This window comes from Varroa jacobsoni, unplaced genomic scaffold (genome assembly GCF_002532875.2).
Source record: "Varroa jacobsoni isolate VJ856 unplaced genomic scaffold, vjacob_1.0 scaffold_399, whole genome shotgun sequence".
Taxonomy (NCBI): domain Eukaryota; kingdom Metazoa; phylum Arthropoda; class Arachnida; order Mesostigmata; family Varroidae; genus Varroa; species Varroa jacobsoni.
The window spans coordinates 27,481-51,657 of NW_019213301.1; the positions used below are offsets into that span (position 1 = coordinate 27,481).

The 24,177-nt window shown below is 42.4% G+C and overlaps 1 protein-coding gene across 6 annotated transcripts in view; it reads right to left on the reverse strand.

The window, feature by feature from the left end:
• Positions 1-735: 735 nt before the first annotated feature.
• Positions 736-24,177, reverse strand: part of cora (erythrocyte membrane protein band 4.1 like coracle) — a 65,937-nt gene continuing 42,495 nt past the window's right edge. For 2 of the 6 annotated variants that reach the window (XM_086968144.1, XM_022832579.2), the window contains exons 4-17: positions 18,983-19,318; positions 17,619-17,807; positions 17,135-17,367; positions 16,255-16,769; positions 15,069-15,125; positions 13,115-13,326; positions 12,247-12,360; positions 9,536-9,955; positions 8,318-9,394; positions 6,194-6,370; positions 5,753-6,034; positions 5,268-5,516; positions 4,951-5,145; positions 736-4,694 (exon numbers count right to left, since the gene is read on the reverse strand). In XM_086968144.1, the coding sequence (XP_086824270.1) occupies positions 4,656-4,694; positions 4,951-5,145; positions 5,268-5,516; positions 5,753-6,034; positions 6,194-6,370; positions 8,318-9,394; positions 9,536-9,955; positions 12,247-12,360; positions 13,115-13,326; positions 15,069-15,125; positions 16,255-16,769; positions 17,135-17,367; positions 17,619-17,807; positions 18,983-19,159 (3,936 nt within the window). In that variant the 5' untranslated portion in view covers positions 19,160-19,318 and the 3' untranslated portion in view covers positions 736-4,655. The remainder of the gene's footprint in view (positions 4,695-4,950; positions 5,146-5,267; positions 5,517-5,752; positions 6,035-6,193; positions 6,371-8,317; positions 9,395-9,535; positions 9,956-12,246; positions 12,361-13,114; positions 13,327-15,068; positions 15,126-16,254; positions 16,770-17,134; positions 17,368-17,618; positions 17,808-18,982; positions 19,319-24,177) is intronic. The other 4 variants (XM_022832582.2, XM_022832580.2, XM_022832581.2 and 1 more) reach the window with 4 other exon arrangements.

Here is a 24,177-nt window from a genome sequence, read left to right on the forward strand (position 1 = left end):
GCATGTGTCCGTATAATATGGTCCGATGAACAAGCTATTTATAAGAAAAATCAGGAATCATGAAAATGGATCATCTATCTGCCGACCGCATCCATGGATATTTCCTTCGTGCGCCAAAAATCCCATCTGGCGTACGAACGGGCGAGAAAGGCCAGGCAAACTAAAAATACAATTTTCTTAGAGGAGATTAATCTTTGATAGAGATTAGCACCGTTTAAGGTGAGCTGATCAATTGACCTTACTTTTAAATTAACCTAATACCATGAAGTTAATCGTTTTCTTCCCGGCCTTTCCTGAAAAATAAGACTTGTCTGACTTTTTTCCCGGAGTTCTAGACCACCAATCTCATGTGACGCAAACGTTAGCCAGCATCTCAAAGACACCTTTTGTCCTTGTCAGCAAGTATCATAAAACCGGAGGGCTCTTTATTGAAGCTCAAGATGCTACTGACGATTATTAAAATGTTATTAATTATTACACAACTACTTTTTTTCTTGTAAAAATTTTTCTTGGTCATTATTTTAAGCGTTATTGATTCTTCAGCTTTGCTTCAGAGATATCCTCGGACCTGAAGTACTATACAAAAGAGATTGGTGGAAAATAATCTTTCTGGTTCTTAAATTATTTAGTAAAAACGCTAACCGTCCAAAAACAAAAAATATTGTAAATATGTGAATTTTTTTTTGTTTGCCTTTGCTACAATTATCGCTACTACGACTATTTAAGACAAAAATCTTAAGAGAAAAAGCCGTATTTACTTAATCATTTTTTGCATAGAGACGTACACACTTTCGATAAATATATAGTTATGTTTCTTAAATCGCGTCACATCGTTGTAGGTAGAGATTGTATAAAAAGGTATAAAAAACGAATGGTTAAAAAAAAAGAAAGAAAAATCCTGTTATATTTAGCACGGCAATAACAAGACAAATTATTATTATTATTATGGCAGTAATTGTCGTTTCCAAACGAAGCTCCATTGTCGAATGCAAAAAAACGTGTTAATCTACTGAGATGACCGTATAAACATGATAATACCATTATCGTTACTATCCATAGTATGTTATTATTTTTTACCTTTTCCATGAATATTGTCTCATTGGTAAAAGGTTTCTATGATTATACTGTCAAAATCATAATATGTTTTAGAATAAAGATGATTAGCGTTTTTCTGTCGTGTCTGTGATGATTCCATGGGGATTTTTTTTGTTTTTACGCTCTTCTGCCTGTCCTATTACGCTATCTCTAATAGTCGAACTTTTTATGGCAGCTGCATAAGTATGTTGTTCGTTCTAGCGGAAAAAAAGGCTTAACTCTCGGTCATTTTGGTGCTCTCGCTCGCGGACAGAAGGACAGCCTGACACGCGCCACACAAACAGATTGAACGAGAAAACCATAGTAAAATATTGGAAGAGAAAAGATACGTAAATATCGAGGGAGATATGAAGTGTATTCGACAATTAAAAGCAAACAGTTATTCCGCCGGTAAAGTGGTGATTCCGATTACAAAATCATATGACCCACGTAAATAGTATAATACGCCCGCCATATTCATTGTGTTTTATATTTTCTGAGTGTCTATTTTTTCTCTCTTTTAATATCAGAATCAATGTCACCTATGCTCTGCTTCCGCAACCGTGCGATTCCATTGCTCAAACTGACTCGTGTGTATATTATGTCCCTCTGTTTTGCCTTACATATTTTGGCTTACTATAGGATTTATTATTTTTGTGTTTTTCTCGCCGCGCGACACTTCCACGACGCCATATTATTATATAATATACTTGTTAGTCATCTACATACATCTGTTCTTGTCCGTCTGTTCAATCAGTGTTCGAGCGTGACCTCAGCTCAGCTCGTTGGTTATTTTCGTTCGCTGTGGGCGAAAGTCTGCCATGAAAAGTTGTCCACATACTCAAAAACTCGCCGCTCCTACTTGGTAGCAAGTGAAACGGTCTGCGCCGTGTATCTCATGCGTACGTGCCGTATATCCTGCATGACGCGCAGGTCATTTCGTACAATTTTTGCCCGTCCCTCCTTGCCCTGTTTATTTGTCCGTCTACCACATTTTTTTAATTGTATATATGCATATGTGTGGCAGACGACGAGATGGAAGAAATTATCATATCTATTCCTTGTCACATCTGTCTAGCTCGAAAGCTGACTATTTTTTTTTATATAACGGTCAGTATAATGTCTTATTATTCTTTTCATTATGTCGTTTTATTAACTGTGGCTATGGATGCGTGCAAAGGCTCCTGTTCAATTGGACGCTTGGTCCATAACGTGGACTCCGAGCGTAGGCTTTAGCAATGTACACACAAACACCGTCTCTATTCAGAATAGTGTATCCGATTCTTTGTTGTATCGTTAATGTATTCATACAAACAGTCTTATGCCTCAATCTGAGTTGGCTTATTTGTCATATGCCTTCGTTTCTACCTATAGTGAATGCTCGACTGCATGTATCCACTTCTACATACACGTATGCATACGGAGAGTTTCATTCTCAATCGGTAACTATGAGTTGCTTCAAAAAGTCTTCTGAATCACGACAGGCCTGATGACAAACGCAAGTAAATGATCTGATGTGCAGTCGTCCACATGCGTCCAACGTATGATGATGATAAAACGTATCTGCTTTTGTCGCCACACGAATATTGTATTGTATAATAATTATGATGCCGGGGCAAATGATCTTAGACTGGAGTAGCGTCACGGAAAGTCTCACTTCGCTCGACCTGGCCATACTCTATTGTCCATTGAATTCTATGCATAATCATACCGGGCACAATTGCACTTTTACATACATATAATTCGGGCGATACTCGTTCACCTTTATTTCTAGGTAGCTTCAAAAGTCAGGCAATAAAGTGTGTACGTTTAGCAGGTCTACCAGATGAAAGTATGAACGCCTGATATTCATACACCTTATATAATAAGTAATCGACAACAAAACTCAGTTCTCTATCTGAGAAGAGGCGGGAAACTGCCCCTATGTCAGCTCAAATTCTACCTATTTATCCATGTTTTCTGATCCTAATTTTGTGAAAACTATTTTCAGCTCGTAGCCATTTCGGCAACCTTCTGAACGGCTTTATCAGCATGTTGAATCGTCCAGCTTGTACTGATTGAAGCACAGACACTAAACCCAACCTAAAAAATAAGATACGTTACTGTACACCTAAAAGGATATACAGAGTAATATTTGCTTTCGTATCGCACCGGTAGTAATGTTATGCTACTTTGTCAAACGTAGATACTCGCCGACCTGTTTTTTCCTGAATATTCGAGCCCGTTTTATAAGCGTGCTCAGACAAAGCATACATACGCGCTTAAATGCTCTATCCAGCTTATGTGGCATTTGTCACGATAGACGGCAAAATTGGCGTATATAGGTTGAGACAGCGATAAGGTCTGTTGTCGGCACCGAGTGGATCTGTTCTTGGGTCGGTGCAAATGTTCGTCTATATCAAATCGTTTTGTCTATTGCGGCCCACTTGCACACGCTAGTAAGCGTAAATACTGGGGCAAATCATCGGCGCACGCGCAGGATAGATCGGTAGGATACGAGAAGATCAGAGCTCCTTGTACCTCAACCACTGGTCTGCGAGCGCTTTCAGGATCGCTTTTAGTTTATTTACTTGTTAGTGCTGTTTGACACTGTGTAGGCATTTATCTACCCCTGACCGCTCCGACAAGCCTCTGCTGTTAAATGTAGAACTATTACATTGAGCTCATGTTTACTGTTACCAACTTTCGCTTCAACAGCCTTCACTATGGCAACGCTTTCGACGTTGCCATAGTGAAGGCTGTGGATGAGTGGCATGCCTCAAACCTATCTCATGAAGATCGTAAGAGAATATCATTTTAGTGACATGTTCGTCCATAATAACTCCAGTGTTATAATTATTATCAGATTCTCATATTGTACGTATGTGCGTTAGAAGTTTCGACAGACCTTAAGGTATCGCAGCTATTCTTTGCAAAGTAATGCTTGCTTTATCTATCGTTTTGACCGATAACAGCAGTTAGACTTTTCTGAAATCTTCTCACCTGGCCCTAAAACCCATACGTCATCTTTGTCATTTGTACATTATGGGTTGACTAGGCAGTTGCTGGGTCCCTCAACGTTTCGTCCAGTTCCCATCGATAGCCGCAATGGCAAGAAACTAAGGAATCAACAAGAATATACGAACGGGTGAACTATTATTGTTGTTATAATTAATATTATCGATAGAACGCAAACCCGTAACAATATCCCTAGAATACGAATTTTGGAATACACATACGCACACTCTGTCATAGGCCTGCATCGGAGTGCGCGACTTTATGGATACTGTTAGTGGCCTGCTTACTGAAGATTTTACCACCGATATCGTTGAACACATTCTGTTAATGTGTTTGTTTGGGCGCTGATGCTGTCGACGATAGGTAAGGTCATTCATATATTAATAATTTTCATATATATATATTTGGGCGCTAAACATCGGAAGCTTGTCGTCGTCAGGGATGATCGAGCCAAGGCGAGATAATCGATTAGGGACCTCCGATGGGGTTGCGGATTTCTGGCTTCTTTTGCTTTACTATTCATCCACTTTGTCCTTCGTTATCAGTGCCACGATGTTGTCATCCACTAATCCGCCTCCAGCTCATCAGTTGCCACCTTGTTGCTGTATTTCGATCTTCTCCACCTTTTTTAAGAAAGGAGAGCAGGAACCGAAAAAAAAGAGTCCCCGTGCCATATTAGTGTGCCGCCATGACCAACGGAGAGATAAACTATAATATCAAACAGCGCAGAATATCAGGGACAAAAACTCTTTGAAAAAAGGATCAACTTTTATTCCAGAATAGGTAATCTATAAACTCATCGAACAGGGCCTCTTAGACTCTTAGACCTATAACTAATCAGCCATTAGGCGTATATCAAAACAAACAAATTGAATTTACCTTGAGATCAGGGTTCATCATTGTTGCCTCCTGAATAGCCTCGGCAAGTGCTTTATCGTGATCGATAGGATCTCCGTCACTCTGAATTGTAATTTTTTGCTCGACCCGTGTTTCGACCACTCCGTCCCGTTCCATCTTGTACGTCACCGTTTCTACTGTGCGCGTCTTCGAAGAAATCGTCTGCTGTGAAATAACCTGTATAATAATAATAGACAGAACAAATAAATAAGCATAAGCCCGCTACCAGATAGATAGGCGTTTCCTCTTTACATATATATGCATTCAGTATTGTAGTGGCTGTTTAATTGGTCACCTACCTCGCCTTCTTGTTCGACGGAGATGTCATGGGGTGGCACATGCTGGGTAGTCACCTTTGTGGTAGAGTACTGACCACCCGACGGCAACCCGTCCTCCCCCAAAGGATCCACCGAGTAGGCCACTTTTCGGGTCTCCGTCGAGACTACTGGCACAGTTTTAGTAATTAGCGAACCTCCCGCTGTTCCAGATGAATTTCCAGTTGTATTGCTGCCATCGTACTTCATTGTCTCGGTTTTAACAATTGTTTGCTGCGACGATAAAATACAGAAATGAAGACGAAGGGGAAATTTTATATTAGTTTCACGGTTAACTAAAATACGCCGAACGTCTGTAGGACAGATAGCGCATACACAAACGGCATTAAGTATTACGCATGTTTATAACTACCCATAACATCTCGACTATAGAATTATTTAAACAGGTCGATATTTTATCATCAGTTAATGTTGCATTGGGACGCTTGGAGGAGGGTAATATAACATACCGGCAGCTGGTCGACGGGAACCGCCATAACCCGTCCGGTTGAGGCAATGTGTTCTGTGACAAGCGTTTGCTGTTGCTGCTGCGTCGTAGTGGAGTAGCGAGTGTACTCGCCACTTCGTTCGTCATACACTAGCCCTCCTGAAGAGGTAACCTGGGGTGGAGGACTCTGACTATCCCCCGTGACGCCAGACAACTGATCGCTATCCCGGCCTCCAGAGGATTTGTGGGGGCTTGGGGCAGAGCCAGCTGAGGAATCTACTCGTCCAGGGAACGATGTATAATACTGCAATTGTCCACCCATGCATATTAATTTACAGTATTGGTACATAACAGACGCATGCCTATATATTGTGTTACATGTTACGCCTATTTATAATGTTACTGACAAGTGAGATTGTTCCGGATATAAGCAAGATAATTTCGTTTTGGTTACCAAATGTACCTGTGTATCTTTGTCGAACGACATCGAGGACGATTTCTGCTGTTGTTCATGTTGTCTTCCAAGCGATCCCGAAGGCGATGCGGTCCCTTTACCCGTGTCCTTGTCCTTGGTTGGGCTAGAGCCGGAATCCACAGTATCAGCGCCTGCACTGGATTTGTCCTTCGAGTCCTGTCGGTGCTGGGGGTGGGGTGGCGCGCTTGCGTGTTAGTGCATATCAACTCATTCTCAACTCTCGCACGATCTCACAATTTTACACACGCATACACACACACACACCCACACACACTCACACAAAATCATTAACTCAACGACCAGGGCTCAACAGCAGGATCAGGTCTGATTAGGTCAATGATGAGGCAGGTCAGTCAGAAGATCAACGAATTAACCGAGCATTACTTTACCAATCAAGGCTGACTAAGGTTCCAAGTGCATCGATTGGAAATGACACACAGATAAACGGAACAGGAACACTACGTGAATATTGCGGCCTGCAGCTAGAATCACGCGGTAGAAAAGGATCGCAAACAATAAAGGTGGCTGAATATCGAACGCCCGAGCTGTCACTCATTGATTGGCTGCGCCAGATTGGACAATAGCGGTACCGGCGTCCATCAGTAACACCGATTAGAGGAACATGATCTTTGTTGAAAAATCACGTACAGGATCCACTGTACTATAAATTTGTACACGTATATGTCAACGGGCTGCAACCTCTTGAATACCTGAGTATTAAGTCTGTTATATTATGACTTACGATGAAGTATTTACGAGTTGGCATGACAGCGTGTTAGAGTGATTGGGAAGCAGAGTCGGGCAAAAGCTCCAACGTAGCGGTGTAATTGATATTTGGTTAGAAGAGCCGCGGAGAAAGCTTCGTAGACTGATAACGCTAAAAGAAAAACTTCACTGTGAAGTACTTGAGGCCGATATGTACTGGGACAAACACATTTAGTCCGGCTTCAAAACCGGTCTCTAAACAAATCCAGCCTGAATAACTGACGAGTCTAGGAAGTCGGTACAACAATAAATACTGCGGCCCTGGACGTGGTGTTCCACAGACATCATCACCGTAGCTTCATCCCATCTACAAAGCTAGCAACTCACGAAAGTTGCCGACAGCAGCTACTCTTGATTATCGTTCGTATCGTAGTTATACACTAACTACTCAAGGCCGATCAGTTCGGCCCTAGCCGGCCAGCTTATAATTAGCGCGTGCCTATGCTCCTGTCTCTTCTGCTACTATTACCACATTACCGTTATGCGCTGTTGTCGACTATTTAGCAAGATGGCTTGGCAATGCAGTTCGACTAATTTACCACAACTACTACTACTGAACAGCTTACCAACTTATAGTCCCTATACAGTCCTATATCTACAAGTCCCTATACTTTTACAAGATGCGTGCCATAGATATATCAGCTCTGTTAACCATATGAAAAACAAACGTCAAAAAAAAAACAAAATACAACGTCAACTGTCTCAATCGACGGAACCAAACAGCAAAGGCCGAGCAAAACACAACTCTAGCAACTCGAGGGCAGACGAGGTAGCTGTACGATTTGTACTTCCTTAGCAGCATGCCGTTCGAAAGGAGCCGCATGCTGCCTATTACACATAGCGTACAATACAAAGCACAATTTGACTCCTACTTTTTGTCACATACTAGGCCCTATGATCGTGCAAACGAATTTCTTCGCTATGGTACATACTAAAATAACGGTATCCATACTGATCAACTCGTATGTGTTAACTTCTGTCGCTTTTTCAAGCATAAGTACAGGCGTAGATTGAAGAAACAACAATGTTCATAGTAATTGTATAAGAGTCAATTAGGCAAGTGCAGATGTGTTTCGCACAGTAAATCAAAAACGAATGGAATAAATGAAAAAATAATTCATAATAATCATTTTCAATCATAGAGTTGCACGGGAATTATCTAAATGGGCTGTATCAAACACGTGCATACGCTTATCGATGCTGGCGAAAGCAAGAGCCAGCTATGCAAACAAACAGCCAGCGATCAAACAAATGAACAATTAATCAAATAAAAACAAAGGAATCGAGAATAACACTTAAAAACTAAAAGAACTAAAACAAAGAAAGAAAGAAAGAAAAGATAAGCACCTTGTACGATGCAGGCTGTCCGTACGCGGAGCGGTGCGTGCTGGAAGAGCTAGTAATTGTCACCTTTCCGCCGGCGCCGGAGTCGAAACTGCGATCGAAGCTTCGGTCGGAGGACACGGGGGTGGTGACACTTCGCTTTGCCGGTCCCTCATAGCTCTTCACGACAGCGGATTTTGGCGTAGCGTAATACTCCTCTTGCGGCTGCATACTACCACCTCGCGCGTCACTGCTACTGTCACGTTCTGTCCTATACGTCCGGGTCGAGGTGACCGGCGGGTTGGTGATCGACACTTTGCGCCCAGAATCGGCGCTTGTGTCTAGCGTGGACCTGCCGCTTACAACGCCGGCTGAACTAGGCGGACGTTCCTGGCGGTACTCATCGAGCGACTCGTCGGTGCTCTCGTCCTCGTCGCCGCTGCTGGAGTCGATGTCCCTTTGAGACGAAGGCGTCATCGCCCCGCTGCTGCCACGTCCACCCTTTGATGAAACCCCCAAAGGTTTTTGGGCGACGGGCGGCTTACTGCCAAGGGTAATGCCCGCCGACAATCTGGAGGAAGGCACGGTCCTAGGGGCGGCGGTCGGTCGTGAGTAGAGGTCGCCCGCCTGTGCTGCTGCTTGCGCTTTCGTCGGAGATGTCGGAGGTGTTGATCCGAAACTTCTCGACATCGACATCGAGTCATTGAGACTTGACGACGATCGGTCGTGGACAAATGTCGGCTGTTTGAGAATCGATTTCGTTGGTGCGCCGCTCGGCGAGTAGGTAAAAGCGAGACCTTTCTCGACTTTGCCGCTATCCGCGTCTAACGATCCAGGCGGTGTAGTTCGTTCCCTTCCTGCCTCGGTGTAGGTGAAGCCCAGCGGGGACTTTGTGCGCTGTTCGCGTAGTTCCTCGGGCTTAACCTCGTACATGTACTCCTTCGTGTACGGCGTGGTTTGCCTAAGGAAGCCTCCTTGCCTGACCGACGCTCCGACCCTACCAGGTCCGCCCTGGATTGGACTTGAGGTCCGCTCGGGCTGTGGAGGCACCCTGGGCCCACCACCGCTCGGCCGCGGCGTACTTGTTACGGGGTGCTCGTCCTTTAAGAGGTGTAAACTGCTTAGATTCTCCTTTCGGTTTTGTGCTGTTGCTGCCGCCGTGTGTGTGAGCGATTCGGAGCAATGCTCCTCCTCAAGTGTGTCCATTCGCTCGGTGGATCTGTCCAGCTCATTTTTAATTACCTCTTGTTCAGCTAGCCCCTTTAAAGGTGCCGTTGCGATGTGCTCTTCTGAGAAAATATGCCGCAGAGGAGGCCGTTGCTGGGCCGACTTGTCCTTTTTGCGTGCACCAAACATGACCGGACCAACGGAAACTGTATGCGCGGGAGGTTCGCGTCCCGGAACCCTCTGAACAAAGAATGAACTTTCCGATGTGGCCGAACCGGCCCCCTTATTCAACTCAGTATCAACATTATCGAGTTTAGCTTCAGACTGGCTGAACATTGCTACCGCCTGTGTAACGCCTCCGTTTTCTCTGTAACTCTGGTCTGAAGGACGGTCCGGTGTCAACACGTATTCTGCCGAGTCTTCTACGGAAGATCCCATAGTGTCTTCGCGCAGGGGAGTCCTCTTCAATTTGGTAAGGGTGATTCCCGAACCGTCCTATATTTTGCCCGTGATATGATTGTACAGACCACACAGAGAATACAGCCCATAGGCAACAAAAAACGAGACGGGAGTAATGCGCCCCCAAGTGCACCACGAGAAAACGTTGGAGCGATTTAGCGTTGGAGCGATCGGGCACGGAGGGGAACTCAAACAAAGAGGGGTCCGGTCATGGTCAGGTGGTCACAGACCACCAGCCGGTGAAATTATAGACCACCCATTCACCCAAGTTAACGGGGAAGAAATTTATGTCGAACGTTGTATCGCGCCAGGAAGGGATTAGCAAACAGAACAGGCAACGAGAGTGTCCAGTCACCGATGTCGTTCGAATGAGAAAGAAGCGGAACAAAAGGAAGATGATTGCGCCAATCGAAAACAACATGCCCGCCCACATGCCACATCAGGATGTAAAATGGCGGTGATGATGATGATGCGGATAAGACGTGAGGTTTTCCGATGTTTTAGTTAGTCAGTCAGTCAGTCAGTCAGTCAGTCAGTCCAACAATATGCAGCACATATAAGATATTATATCGCCAGTTGGCGGATAGTAGTAATCGTTCATTATGTTTTTTTGATGTTCGATGAATATTTTTTTGAAAGTTTGACAGTAGTAGTTGTAGAAATGATGTTTTAGCCATTTTTTTCATTCAACGTGTATTCCGGTGGTATCAAAAAATGAAAATGAGTTGATGGAAGCCATTTGGCAGAGCCATGCGCAAGCGAATCATGCAAAGGGGTTAGGGAAAGGAAAAAACACAAGCAATTTGTTAGTAAAACTGTTATTATCATTACCATAACCGTCATTATTAAACATTTACCCTTGATTCACTTGGTGTTGACGTTTAGTTCTTTGTTTCGTCGTCACATTCGAAACGACAGTTAATGATCTTCCTGCTCATGTCCCTAATATCATTAGTAGGTGCTACCTATACTACAGTGTGATAGAACCAATGACTACACACTTCCCGCGCTCTTGATCCTTCCATTGTAACACAATCAAGTCACACTATAAACGGGTAAAGAAGCGCCTTAAAAACTACATCTAGGCTTATTCTCCATCTACCCGTAACTGGCGATAAATCGATGCATAGAGCTCCATTCACGTGGCTTTCGTCCACAGCCGTTCGTACCCTACTGTGTTTTTGGGTGCGTTTACGCCTGTTTACGATGATGTTCAAGTTTGCGCATCACGACGAAACGTATGGCATAAGTTATCGTTATAACTAAACTGGGCCGTTTGTTATTCGAGCTAACTTCGTTTTGATCAATTTATTAATAACTATTAGTTCAGTCAATGTCATCGTTGGCAATATTAGTTCCTGCTTGAATTATGTCTCTAGGTTGCTTGGCTGCGTGTGAATTCTGTGAGTTGGGCTGGGTAATTATAAGAGGTTATTATATATGAGCCTATTGGTTAAATGTTGTATGTGGGTGTGGAAAACAAGGACATCATGTCTATATATAATATCAGTTGATTACGAAAGAAAGTCACGAAGATACGAATTAGTTCTATTTAAAAAGCTGGTAAAAACAATGCTACGGAGCCGAGTGGAGAGGGGCGGAAGCGGGATACTGGGATAAAGGGGAACAGAAAATACGATATAAACTAATGTAAATTTGTTTGGATAGTGGGAAAAATGTGACCAGTACGACTATAATGAAAACAGTTACTTAGGACGCTGTATTCGATGTAATTGAATAACAACAATGAGATGCGCTGGTCAACAGTAAAAAAACAACAAGATACTTAGAAAGCCTAAAATGGCTATCTGTGTATTATACAATGACGTGAAAATGGCTGTACCATTGTAAGTGACGGATACACTAATAGCTGATAATAGTGAGAAACGTGCCACTGGCAATCAACAGACTTCCTCCAACAGCACAGCGCCTTCTATGGCATTCTGTGTATATATAGAATAATGATGCACGTCACGCAGGAGACTATAGCGTTATCCTCTAAGGGTGAACACTGTTCACTTGAAGTTTCCCACTGGGTGCTCGTGAGCGCGGGAGGCATTCCCAGATGCTGGCGTACACCCACCGATCGCGCGACATTGCCTCATTCGCTGATGAGGTCTTACAAGGAGTAAGCGTTAATACGAAAGGCATACTCTAATATTAACGTTGTAAGTATCATAAAATTAGAGAAACGACTAGTTTAGGGGTAGTGGCTGGGCAAAAAAAATGCTGTCAGGATCGCAACTTTCGCTACTCATATTGTTGTATTTCTTGTTTTTTTAGTTTTCGCTGTTTTTCGTCTAGCCAACATGGCCACCTGAACTTACGTCTTCAACCTGGGACCTTCTGAGAGACTCATCAGGCTGGCTCCTGCGATGGGCCCCGGTGCCTGCAGCTTTCAAGTCCATGGGGAGCATGACGGCGACCCCACCAATAGGTTTCTGTGCGCATGCAACGAATACGCGACAAAACCAGTCAGATATATGCTAATAAAAACACAGTCCTTTTACATGACCTCACAGAATATATCGAATCGTACTCCCTGATAGAACGACACGCTTGATCTGTCTGATCTATATTGTACTTTCGTATTGGCAGACAGCGAGCGAACGTGAAGATGAGTCGAAGAAAGCGAGGCAAGGGTAACGTTTCTGCTACATCCGAGTGTATAGTCGATCAGTTAACGAATTGTTACTTGTCATTGTTTACGAACCACAAATGACATTGGCATGAATGTCTATAAATTGTAAGGCGGCAGTGCTGTTTAGATAGAAGCTACATATCATTTTCTCATTGAGTACATGTGCCCGTGTACAGCCCATTTGTCCATCTAATTCAATTGACTGACCCCTTTCCTGACGAGTTAGATACAGACGAGATGTAGGTAACAACAGCACTGAAAAATTGCCTCGCCATTTTAATACCTATAAACAAACGGTCATGATAGCTAAGACACCATGCTGGCTGCGTAAGTATTTTGATATTGTGAGTATTCTAAACGTATGGCAATTCTTGAGGGATTAGCTGATACTATATAGCGCTGGTGATATAATCAGCGGGGTTTGAGGACCTAGGTTTTCTGAATGTTCAAAAAAAAAAAAAAATCTCAATCCCCACATGTGCTTATTACTTAAGTAATTTTAATCTAGAGGAGTATTTTATATTCGTATCTCTGTTTACAGATAGTATACACACCTTGTTCTTTCCCTGTGGATCTCCATCAGCCGGCGTTGGCGAGGTTAGGTCCCGATCCGGTCGGTCGCGTTCACGATTTAAAGTTCGCTGATCACCCATTCGATCAGCTCTGTCCATCCGTTGAATCTCCTCTTGCTCCTCAAGCGTCTGTGAGGGCAGTCTTTCCTGGCTACGGGAAGCGCGATCCGGTTTCCTGTTCGGCAGGGTTCCGCCTGGTAGAGCAAGCACCGCGGGATACAAATACGTCACACCAAATGCAGCTTGACAGGACGTTATTGGCTCGTTCAAGCAAGGACCAATGTACTGGACCTCCAAAAATATGGCAGGTATAATAATCGACGATTTCCTACTAAAGCATCTAGTGTTGAGAGTAGAGGATGTTATTTAGCCTGGATAGGGCCGAGTCAGACCAGAACTATGAGGATTACGTGGCAATTGGAGAGAAACTCCGGTTTGGCAAAGAGCACAGTACTAATACAGATTAGAACAATAACAAAAATGGTAAGAAACGGTTAATGACTAGCAGATGAAGGTTCGTTTAGAAAATAGATTAATATAGACGAGAAGAGAAATTATTCAATAAAAGCACCATTAAAGAATATTGTCAATGTATCTAGGTAATTAATATCGATTGACAGCTAACCAGCAGGCCCATTTCAATAATGTTTGAGGTAAGACAAGCTGTCAAGAAGTTGTCCAGCGAAAGGAGTTCCACCGGACCTCGTGTCACGAAATGACCGAGCAAGTGATCATTTCTTGTTAAATTTATCATCAAGAAATTTTTTTTTCCGTCTGTAAGTACCTTCCGGTAGTTATGGGGCAACACTTGTCCAATATCATTTGTCCTTCTAGATAGAACTACATACGTAATCACTAACGTTGAACACAATGGGTTCGATTCATTTTTCTCATTGTGAATGCGCCTATGACCTTTTCCTACTTGAACGTCCTATATCACAACTGATCATTGATTTGTTTCGTACGTCATCAACAATAAACAGCGCCCGTCACCAACATTGCGTAAAAGCAAAAACATCATATTGAAACGTTAAGAAACAATCAACTAACATAAACAGGGGACAGTACGTTGATATTTACTTGAGATACAGTGATTTATTTAGTGATAATTGAAGCATATTTGGAGATGGTTACCATAACGACACAGAGCGAAGAAAACATTAACAATGAAAAAACAACATGTATTGATTACATATGCATACACGAATGCCTTTAGAAAGAAAATAGTGAGTTGACATTTTGTGCAGATATGTTAAATCGAGTAGGGCATCGTAACGACTACATAAGGAGGCAAATACGATACAACAAATATAGGAAACGACTATGCGATGATACATGACAAAACTACCTAACTAATGCTGATAGCAGGAGCGAAAAAAACGTGATATTACCCAGTTCTTTTTTTTGTCTACACTTATTTGTCAAGTGTCTATAGTGTTCAATGGTAGAACTAGACTCACCAAGAGGCGATAAACTCGTTCAGGCTGTTCTCACCTGTCTCTTCGGTAATTACTAATAGTCACAAGATACAGAAATTTAATAGAGACTTCTTATCGTAAAATTCGCATAGCTAAACATGTTCGGATCAGATGTCCGAATTGTGTTTTATGTAGGACAGAAACTAACAGCGGGAACTATTTCTGAAGTTAACTTGGCAAGAGACTAACTGCTATGCGTCGAAATATATGACCTTTAAAGCTAAAAGCCCTGCAAAAAGCAGCGCAGAAAAACGAAGTCGTCCTATAAAGGTTTCGCATAAAAAAAAAAAGACTAATTTATTGTGAAGCGGACGAGAAGAAAAACGTTCTTTAGTATAGCTTATTTTTACAATGTGTATCGTACTTTGCCCTGAACCCAACAACTGTCACGCCTTGTATGGATGCATGACGGTATGACAAGGTACGTGATGTGGTATAGCGAGAGAGCGAAGTCTTACCTGCTGGAACTGTCCTTCCATCAGAAAGTCTATCCCGGCTGGAAGAATAACTCAGCGCTGAAATCGGACGTTGTGAGGATAGACAGATAGAGCACACCGTAACGATATAGTGCATTCGGGAACAGCAGTACGCGATACCACACAGAAATGACGGCGTCCACACAACGAACAGGTGCATCCGTACAAACACCGAAACAAAACATAACGTAATGAAGCACAACATCGAATGAGAGCCAATTGCGATGACGAGCAAGGGAAATTGTTGCTATAGGAATTGATTTATTATGTAACAGTAGAAAAGCAACGGTCAACATCGAATTGGAAAGAACGAATGAAAATCATCTCATCACCGGTTCCGAGCCCACCGAAACCTAACCTAACCTTCTGACATTCTCTATTATGAGTATAATTGTGTTATAATAATCATATTTAACAATTTAGGGAAATGAAGCCATCATCTAGAAGGCACTAGTCTAGCTAAAAATGAGCAAATAAACAGCGAATCCTGTGGCTGATCATAAAACTCTTCATCATTGTGACTCGTAAAAGCTATACAGGACCTTTAGGTAAGCTAAGGAAGACATGATTACTATCACTCTGAGTCGCGTACCACGGAAAAACAACAAGAAATGTTCTATATATAATCTTCGTTACATGTTGATCTTGTGCCTTCGTGCAAACTTAGCATAGCAACGCAGTTATTCAGAGGGCGTTCAGCGTCAAGGGGAGGCAAAAATATGATATATTTTTGTATTTGTTAAACGATACCTCTAGCAACGGCAGAGCTTACGGAAGTTACACATCGCAAACGTAAACACGTCGGTATTACAAACAAAAGCAGTTGATATAGTGTATCATATCACAAGGTAACATGCTCGGATGGCTATCGGAATCATTGTGCTGTAATGTCGCCGTATAAACGAGGCCAAACGACATTAACACAACGATACACTGCATGCATAAATATTTCCGTAAATGAATCGATTGTGTCTAAATATCTACGAAAAATGTTTGTTTGCCTAGTAGCCGTATTGTGGAAAACGTCAAAGCCAAGGTGGGCGGATTTTTGTCTTGGAGGACTGAAAGAAGACCACGTATAAGCGCGGGATGAGGTAGTGATGCATGAGCGATAGAAATATAAAGCCATTATTGCTAGAACCGCGTTGTTTCTGTCATCGATACGTACGGTCCATGCTTCTGGAGGAGAAACGTTTGTTGGACAGAGTCCTTTCGAATGATGGTGGCGGTCGATCGATCTGAGAAATCCGCGTCTGGTATTGCGTTCGGCCCGAATAGCGGAACTTAGATCCAAGTCGGGGTAACAATAGACGCTGTTTAGGTGGGGGTTCAGGAGACATCAATCGGAAGAAAGTGTGATGCTCAACGCAGGTTTTCCATAGCCGTTTGGCCGCACGATGATTGGCCAGCTTGAAGCCAATCGTGCTTTCGAACTGCTCGAATTCACCTGGCCGAATCTTTATATAGAAGTTATTCCGTTTATAGGAGATCTTCAGAATTTTTGGCCAGGCAAAACGGTTAATTCGTAGCCGGTCTCGGTAGATTAATAGATCGGAAGAACACACCCCAAGCATGATGTCAACGCCCTCGAAGTCTTTTGCCGGATGCAGGTCCACACCGTACATTGCCAGCTTTCGTGCATTATCTAAATAATGTAGCTCTGCTTCGGCTGGTGTTTGGCCCCTAAGTAGAAAAAAAATACAACACACATTTTTATTATATTCCAATGTTTTCATGCTTTTTTTTATAACAGATACATTATCTATGATTTTTTCACTCGTTAAAAATAATACCTAATATGCTCCATTTGCGATTAGCGTTGATCACTTTTATTACTTCAACTTCCAGTCACATAATCAATAGTCAATCCGGCAGTGTTCGCAACGTTACCATTTAAAGGAAAACTACTATAATGAACGTTTGTCAGCAGCGTCGATTCCAATTATAACGCGTTTGTACCAAGCCCCAAAGATTAACATGGTAACACTAAATGCCCTCCCGATTAGCGGTCAAACGGGGCAAGCAAACCAATAAACTAGTGAGCGTACTTGTGTTGACGATGTAATTCCACAATCTTCTCCTCGAGTTCGGGTGTTTGATTGGGAGCTAAACGGAATGACGAAAGATAGTCAGATCCCATTTCATCTGGATCGTAATCGCCGAGCTCAGCCTGCACGAGGCATGAACCAAGTAAGGCGTGCGTCACAAAGGAGCATGGAAGCTTCCCCGAAAAAATGTCTTCCCGAACCTGCAGACATAGATGATACCGCGTGATGTCCTCCTAAAAAATGAAACGATAAGCACGAACGCAACACATTTAGATGAGATGGTATAAACAATTCAGCAAGGGTATTATAGTTATACAAGGGTATTAATGGTCGAAACGAGAAAAATAGAGTCTTCTTTGCTATTAGGCTCATACGACTTGTTTTACAGGCGCATCGATAGTATTGCATTATTTGAAATGAGCCTGGTTACTTTTCCTAAACTCATAAATTTATAATATATATTTAATTCAGCAATGAAACCCACCTGTAACTGGGATGGGTCGGGGGGATAAAATTTGACTTCAAAGTTTAGCATCCAGGGACTGGTCTTGAGTTGTTTTGCAACTCTCTTTTCCAGATTAACCCAGTTTCGGATATCCTCCGCATCTCTATACGTTAAGCCAAAGTAGTCTTTTTCTAGAAGATTCAGAGATTCGCAGACCATATCGAAAACCTGTAAAGGAAACACGAAATAACAACAATTAGAGAGCTAGTCGATTTACTTAACACAGGATGTAGTAGGTTTTCGTTAGAGTAAAAAAAAAAATGAGATGAGATAACGACGAAAGTGATTTAGCGTGAACATCTCATAAAACTTGGCAGCTATATTGTAACTGCGAAGTTTCTTATCTAAACCTGAGATTCATTGCTTTAGACATCTAAGCCAGAAGCAAGCCATTCTGATGGATCTTTACTCTTAGAAATTAACCCTTATCGTGGACCCTCCACTGCATCTCATAGGACTCTTTGCGAGCCGCATAAAGACCCATCTATTCGATCTCGAATCACTGAGCATTTGATTTTCCTATGGGAAAGACAACATTCGTTTCTGGGGTGTTAGTTACAAATTGCCTGAACTGTGAATATGAAAAAAAAAAAAAAAAAACTGAAAAGAATAACGAAACATCAGCTCGAATCGTATTCAGAATCTGTGGTAAACCGACAGACACATAACATACTCAATTTGCCAGTCGTCGAGTAGACAAATCTCTGCAGACAAGTGTAGTAGACGGGAAGGTAGAACATGCCATGCCATGTTTACCGTTTAGCAGCTTAGTCTCAGTGGATTCATTCAAAGTACTGGCAATACGATGCAATATCAATGAATATGCCTAAGCCTACCCAGGTTACGTTCTAAAAGGGACAACAGAATCTATCTAGGGTAAGAAGAATCTTAACCACTATCGATTTATAACTCAACACTACAATCCAATAATGTTAGTGTTCAGTTTATATGTGCCATAATGTGTCCTGTAAATGCACTCGTGTGCAGGGCATCAAAAAATAAAATGATAACGCGATATACAGCTATAAGGTCTCCATGTATAGTAAACTTCAACAGAGAGGTATACTGTCATCGCTTGTAGTAACCATAGCCAGAGTCGAAGTCGCGGCATGCGGCGAAGGACATACTATTGAACACAGCATAAACTACGCCGAGCACATAGTATTTGTGTACAGATATATCGGGGTATACTGTAAATCTACCTACGGCTATCAGCAAATTTTGTTTGAATCCCGTACACGTGCTTGATATGACTTGCTAGTCATTATTGATTCTTTTTGTTTCGACTAGCAGAAGGTATATGGACAAAGCAAACTTTACGTCTCTCGATGAGGCCTTCTAACCTGTTGTCCCTTAGCTTTTTTGTCGAATTGCTCTTCGAAGTCTGTTCCGTCCAGGAGTCGCACAGTGCAGGTTACGCACTGGCCTTTCTTCGGGGACGGATTCATCTTTCCACCCGGCTTCCCCTTGCGTATGGAGGCGGGGGTCGTTCGGCCGTTTTCGTCGTTGTCTTCTGCCATTTCGGAACAGCCAAATACCGCTACGTCGTGAGTATCTATGAGTTCCCTGCGAGACTCCGAGGTTCTCGTTTTGCCAGAGCTCCGCTCACTTCTAAGCAACCAACGACGAACCGTACCTCAACCGGACTGGCTTCACGGTCAAGTCATCCACTTCACCATCTGTAAGAATCGACAGGCCGAAAAGGGAAAGCGTTCTAAATTATTATGATTGTTCTTTATGTTTACAGGCACATTTTTTCATAACATAGCTTGTCAACAGACTCCAAAGATGCAGTACTATTAATTCTTATAACAAATCCTAATATTTTATTGGGCGGCTCTCAATGGTCGCTTTAAACTTTCAATTAGCGTCTGTACGAGCTATATACTTCTAGACTTACACAATGTTAGAGTATTCTTGCTCATATGCAAGATTCTCATTTATGTTTTAGAATGATCGTATAATCACTACGGCAAACAAGACAACATTACAGCTTTTTTTTTTTCGCAGGCTGTGTAACTTCATTAGTCAGATTTAAGTTAATGCAGTATACATACGAATAAGCTTTAAAAATTCTGATAGAAATGTGCGTTACGTCACATTGCTCAGACACAAGCCCACTTGCAACTTACGGCGGTAGACTCAAACTCAGCTTATATATATATATATATATCCAAAGTGAATACCTTTGCATTTAGCGCTTTTATGTCTAAATAGCCATAACTTTATTAAGACATTATAATTAAAACAGATTATTTTGTCTATGTATGTATGTATATATATATATATATGCGGTACCTTTGGTGGTTTACTAGTCTGGTCAATAACGGTACGAATTAATCGAATGAAGGCTGCCTAGCAGCTGCCTTCGGCCCATTTGGCAAACGTATACCATTTTGTGTGGTCTATAGCTCGCAGGTCCTAAATTGGCTAAACCTTATAGGGCCGGTCACTACGCTTTTCTTCCGGCACAAGCCGAGTAGTGTACGGCAGACTCAAGTGTTCCCATCAATTAAAAATGAAAGTGTTCATATTTCCAACCCTGTCCTTAGCTACTACATCGACGATTTCTTCCGGCAGTCTACCAAATACGGGGCAGCAAATACAGATTCATTCATCTTAAACCTTTCCTCAAAATGGCTCCTCAAAAAGATAAAACATTCCCACATTGCACTGTACGATGGTATCATAAGTTGTGTTTTACGACAATCGTTCTTGTAGAAACGGTCGATCAGCTCAATCTCCCGACTTAAGTCCATAGTAAAACGGCATTCTCTACTGGTTCCTGTGTATAGTGTTACGTCTACATGTACAGCTTGCTTAAATAGCAGACATTTAAATATGTCTGTGATCTGTGTATATACAAAGTTGATAGTACATATGCAACGCATTTTTTTTTCAATTCTGACCGCTGGGGTCTGTTTGTTGTGGTCGCATCTGTAGCAGCAACACTGACAACGAACAGCAGCGTTAATGCAAATTCTCCCACTCAACAGGCACACACGAAGGCATAAAGACGTAATGGGACGTTTTTTGTCTCTGTTCAAAATGTGCTTCATTCCTTTGTCCCCTTATCAGCACATATAGGTAAACACGTATACACATGGCTAGTGCCAGTGCTTTCATACGTTTCTTTCCCCCACCATTATCCCACACTGTTCTGAGCCGTGCTCTCTAAACACGAACGTCGTGCGTCCCTTTAAGGGTCCGGGAGTCCCCCAAAAGGTAGGGTGGAGTCACTAGCCAACTTCACCCGCTTCCGCCTGCTCTCTAGACAAGTTCAGACCATTTCGGACTCCACGAGGCTAGCAAGCAGCCTATGTAGACAAGAAGGTGGTTGCAAAAATCGGTAAGAGGAACTCGGCTGGTGTAAAAGTACCTAGCCACAGTACATATGAACCTGAAGGCAGGGAGGAATTGCCCCCTGTTCAAACTATGCCACCCACGGCAATTGCCAATAGGTGGTTACCAATAGGTAAACGCACGTATACTACCAATTATGGAAAATGAGGGCTCTGGTGACTGCAGTAAAACACACGAAAGCTACGGGTAGAGAACGCGCACCCACGTCGTCGCTATAGGAATGATTCTCGAGACACAGATGCGCGCCGGGACGAGATCGACATAGTAAGCGTACTACAAATTCGAGAAGGAAGAGTGCGTATGGTTCGATGGGAGCATTTTGGAAGCACCATCATCTATACATACGTAGAAGAACAGAAAATCGTATTGGCGGCGGTCAGGTCGAACCCCATGTTACCATCAGAAAAGAAACGGCTGGCAGGTAACGGACAGCAAAGGAAAGCTAAGTGAGCTATTTGATAAACAGGCATATAGAGAGGCCAGAGGTGAGTAACCCTGAGAGAACATCTGTAAAACCGATTGGCCAAAGACATCTAGCCGAATACCCGTTCTGTTACAGGCGCCATCGTTACTAACAGCAAGCCACCTCTTAAGTCCCTTAGCTCTCGTGCACCTTCTCAGTGTCGACGAACATACACTCCTTTGCGTAGTCTCTTCGAATGGTCGCCTAGTCTCGATTTGCATGGTATCAAGATGCGCCAAAAGTGCACGCATGCATGACCAGCTGACTTTAAACTGTAGAGCAGATGAGCCTAACGGGTAGATAGTACCATGTAGACAGTGAGATTTACTAAAAATATTGGCCAACGAATGAGGAATCGGCGGAAAGTGGCAGTGGACATTGAAAGAAAGTGACGATGACGACGACATGAGGCAAAGAAGCTTATTAGGGCAATTGTCTTGCCACAGGCTCGCCATTTCCCAATGTTCTGCTCTAAACCGCTTCGTGGTTATGAAGTTGGATAGATGGATGTGTGTATGTATGGAAGTGACGGCTTCGCTGCTGGTGTTTCCTGTTCCCCCAGTGGTTACCTACACCTAGAGCAACTATTACTATGCGATACTATAGACAAGGTTCTTCACTGATCAAACAGCTAAAAATATATCAACAACATGCGTAGCTCATACGAAAAACAATTTTCAACCTGTTTCCCTTCATTTAAAGGAGCCTTACGCAAAAATATATACACAAAGAAACTGACGTAATCGACAACGATATGATCAAACAGAATTGATTGTATTAAAGTAATAAAGCCCAATTTGTGTATGTCTGTAATGATACGAAATTTGCGCATCTACTACAAATATACAAACATATAAAAAAAAACGCAATGATAAGCCTAAATCCGCTACAGACAGCCCGTTGAAGTTTCGTGCGTGCACTTAGTGACTAAAATAGAGTACGACCAAAATGTGTTAGAAACGTGTGCAAAGCGATTATGTCGTACGTATTTTTCTGCGTGTGCCGGTTGTTTAGTTTACATCAACATTGTAAGCACCGGAGGCTCGTTATAGTATGTATGCATCTATGCTTGTGTTTCCTTGCCCAGCTGCAGCGATCTTCTTGACCCGTTTTCGGGCAATTTCATGCAGCACAAGGCTCTTTTCTCTCATCCTATGTAGTGCTACTACTATACTGTAGAAAAGCTTCATCCAGCAAGTTACCGAAAGCCGAAAGGCCTTGGTTTCCATAGCGCCCCACCTTGATCCGCAACCCAAAAGGGGAGGTCTAGGATTAGGAGAAGCTCATTGGACTCAATGCCTTTGGAGTCACTGCGACTTTGGCTTCAAGCAAATTCTCAAACGCTCAAATGTCATCTTCCTCAGCCAACCGGGAGCTCAACTGCGTTCTATATTACGCTGGCAGCACTCGAATTTGCCGCTGTATGTACCCTGTCGCATGGAGCGGGCCGGATCCGAAAACCGCTTTGAAGATGGTTACAAAAAAGAACCTAGTCATTCCGCCATGTTCAGTAAAGAGACTTCACAAGGAAACGAGGACCAGCGACCTTAACTAGATATCACCTTTTTTTTATCATATGTAGTACTTTTCCCAAAAGAATTTTTCCAACTAGCGCTTATATATATATATATATATATATATATATATATATATCATGCGTTATTTTAGTATTTACAGCAAAAAGCAGTTGTTTCTGAAGTCGTTATAACAAAAACTATGCGTTATTTTCGCAATTTGGACCATAATAATAATCATAATAAATCTAATTACCCCTTTTCTATCCATCCGCTGACTGCTACCATTGTAGTACGTATACTATTATTATAACTGCCAATAACTATACATCTAATCATTGAAACTATTATCATAAATGAAGGCTGTTCTTCGTTACGCTTTACCACACATGCTTTTGTACAATGGGGGCTAAAGCACGACGAGTAGTCGTAGCAGTATAGTATTGCCGCGGCAGTACGTAACGAGACGCAAATAAATCAACCTTATAAAAGTAGGCAACCAACAGTCCATCCAAAATATACCCGCGGACCCACGGGCGTCAATGGCACTGAAACACGCATTTGTTCGTATCCGCGCTCTTTTCTTTATACAGCCTTTCCAATCACAAATAAAGGCGTATGCGTCTCGAGAACCCCTAGCCGAATGGGTGTACAGGCACACTAAAAGCTGAAGTGTACTAATGAAGATTGTACAGGCATCTATATATATATATATATATATAATGTCGTCGTTTCAGAGAAGAATTCGCCTAGTAGAAACGTCGTCCAGAGCGTTCATGCGACAGCCGAAGATACTGGACGCTAATGAGCTGAGTTGTCCATAATATTTGTAGAAATACGGCTATCAAAGAAATTTAACAGGCCACGACAACAAAATGCTTCTAGCATTATATCTAACAGGATTTGTACAACTTATACTCGGCTAGACAACAACATGATATTCCTATTTAATGTTCCACCGTTATTGTTGTCGCTCCCATACAATTTTAGCAGTAATTGTTTAATTTCAAATCAAAGTCATCAATATCGACAATATGCTCTAAAATTATTGGAAAATTGGCGCCACTTCACCAGATCTCTTAAGCAACTTTTTTTGAGTGTCTACTCGCTGTCGTCTCCGTTAGCCGCTCTGATTCCCCCAACCATTGACTTATAAGCTTACCAGTAGACAGTGATTTCATCCATTAACTATTCGCTT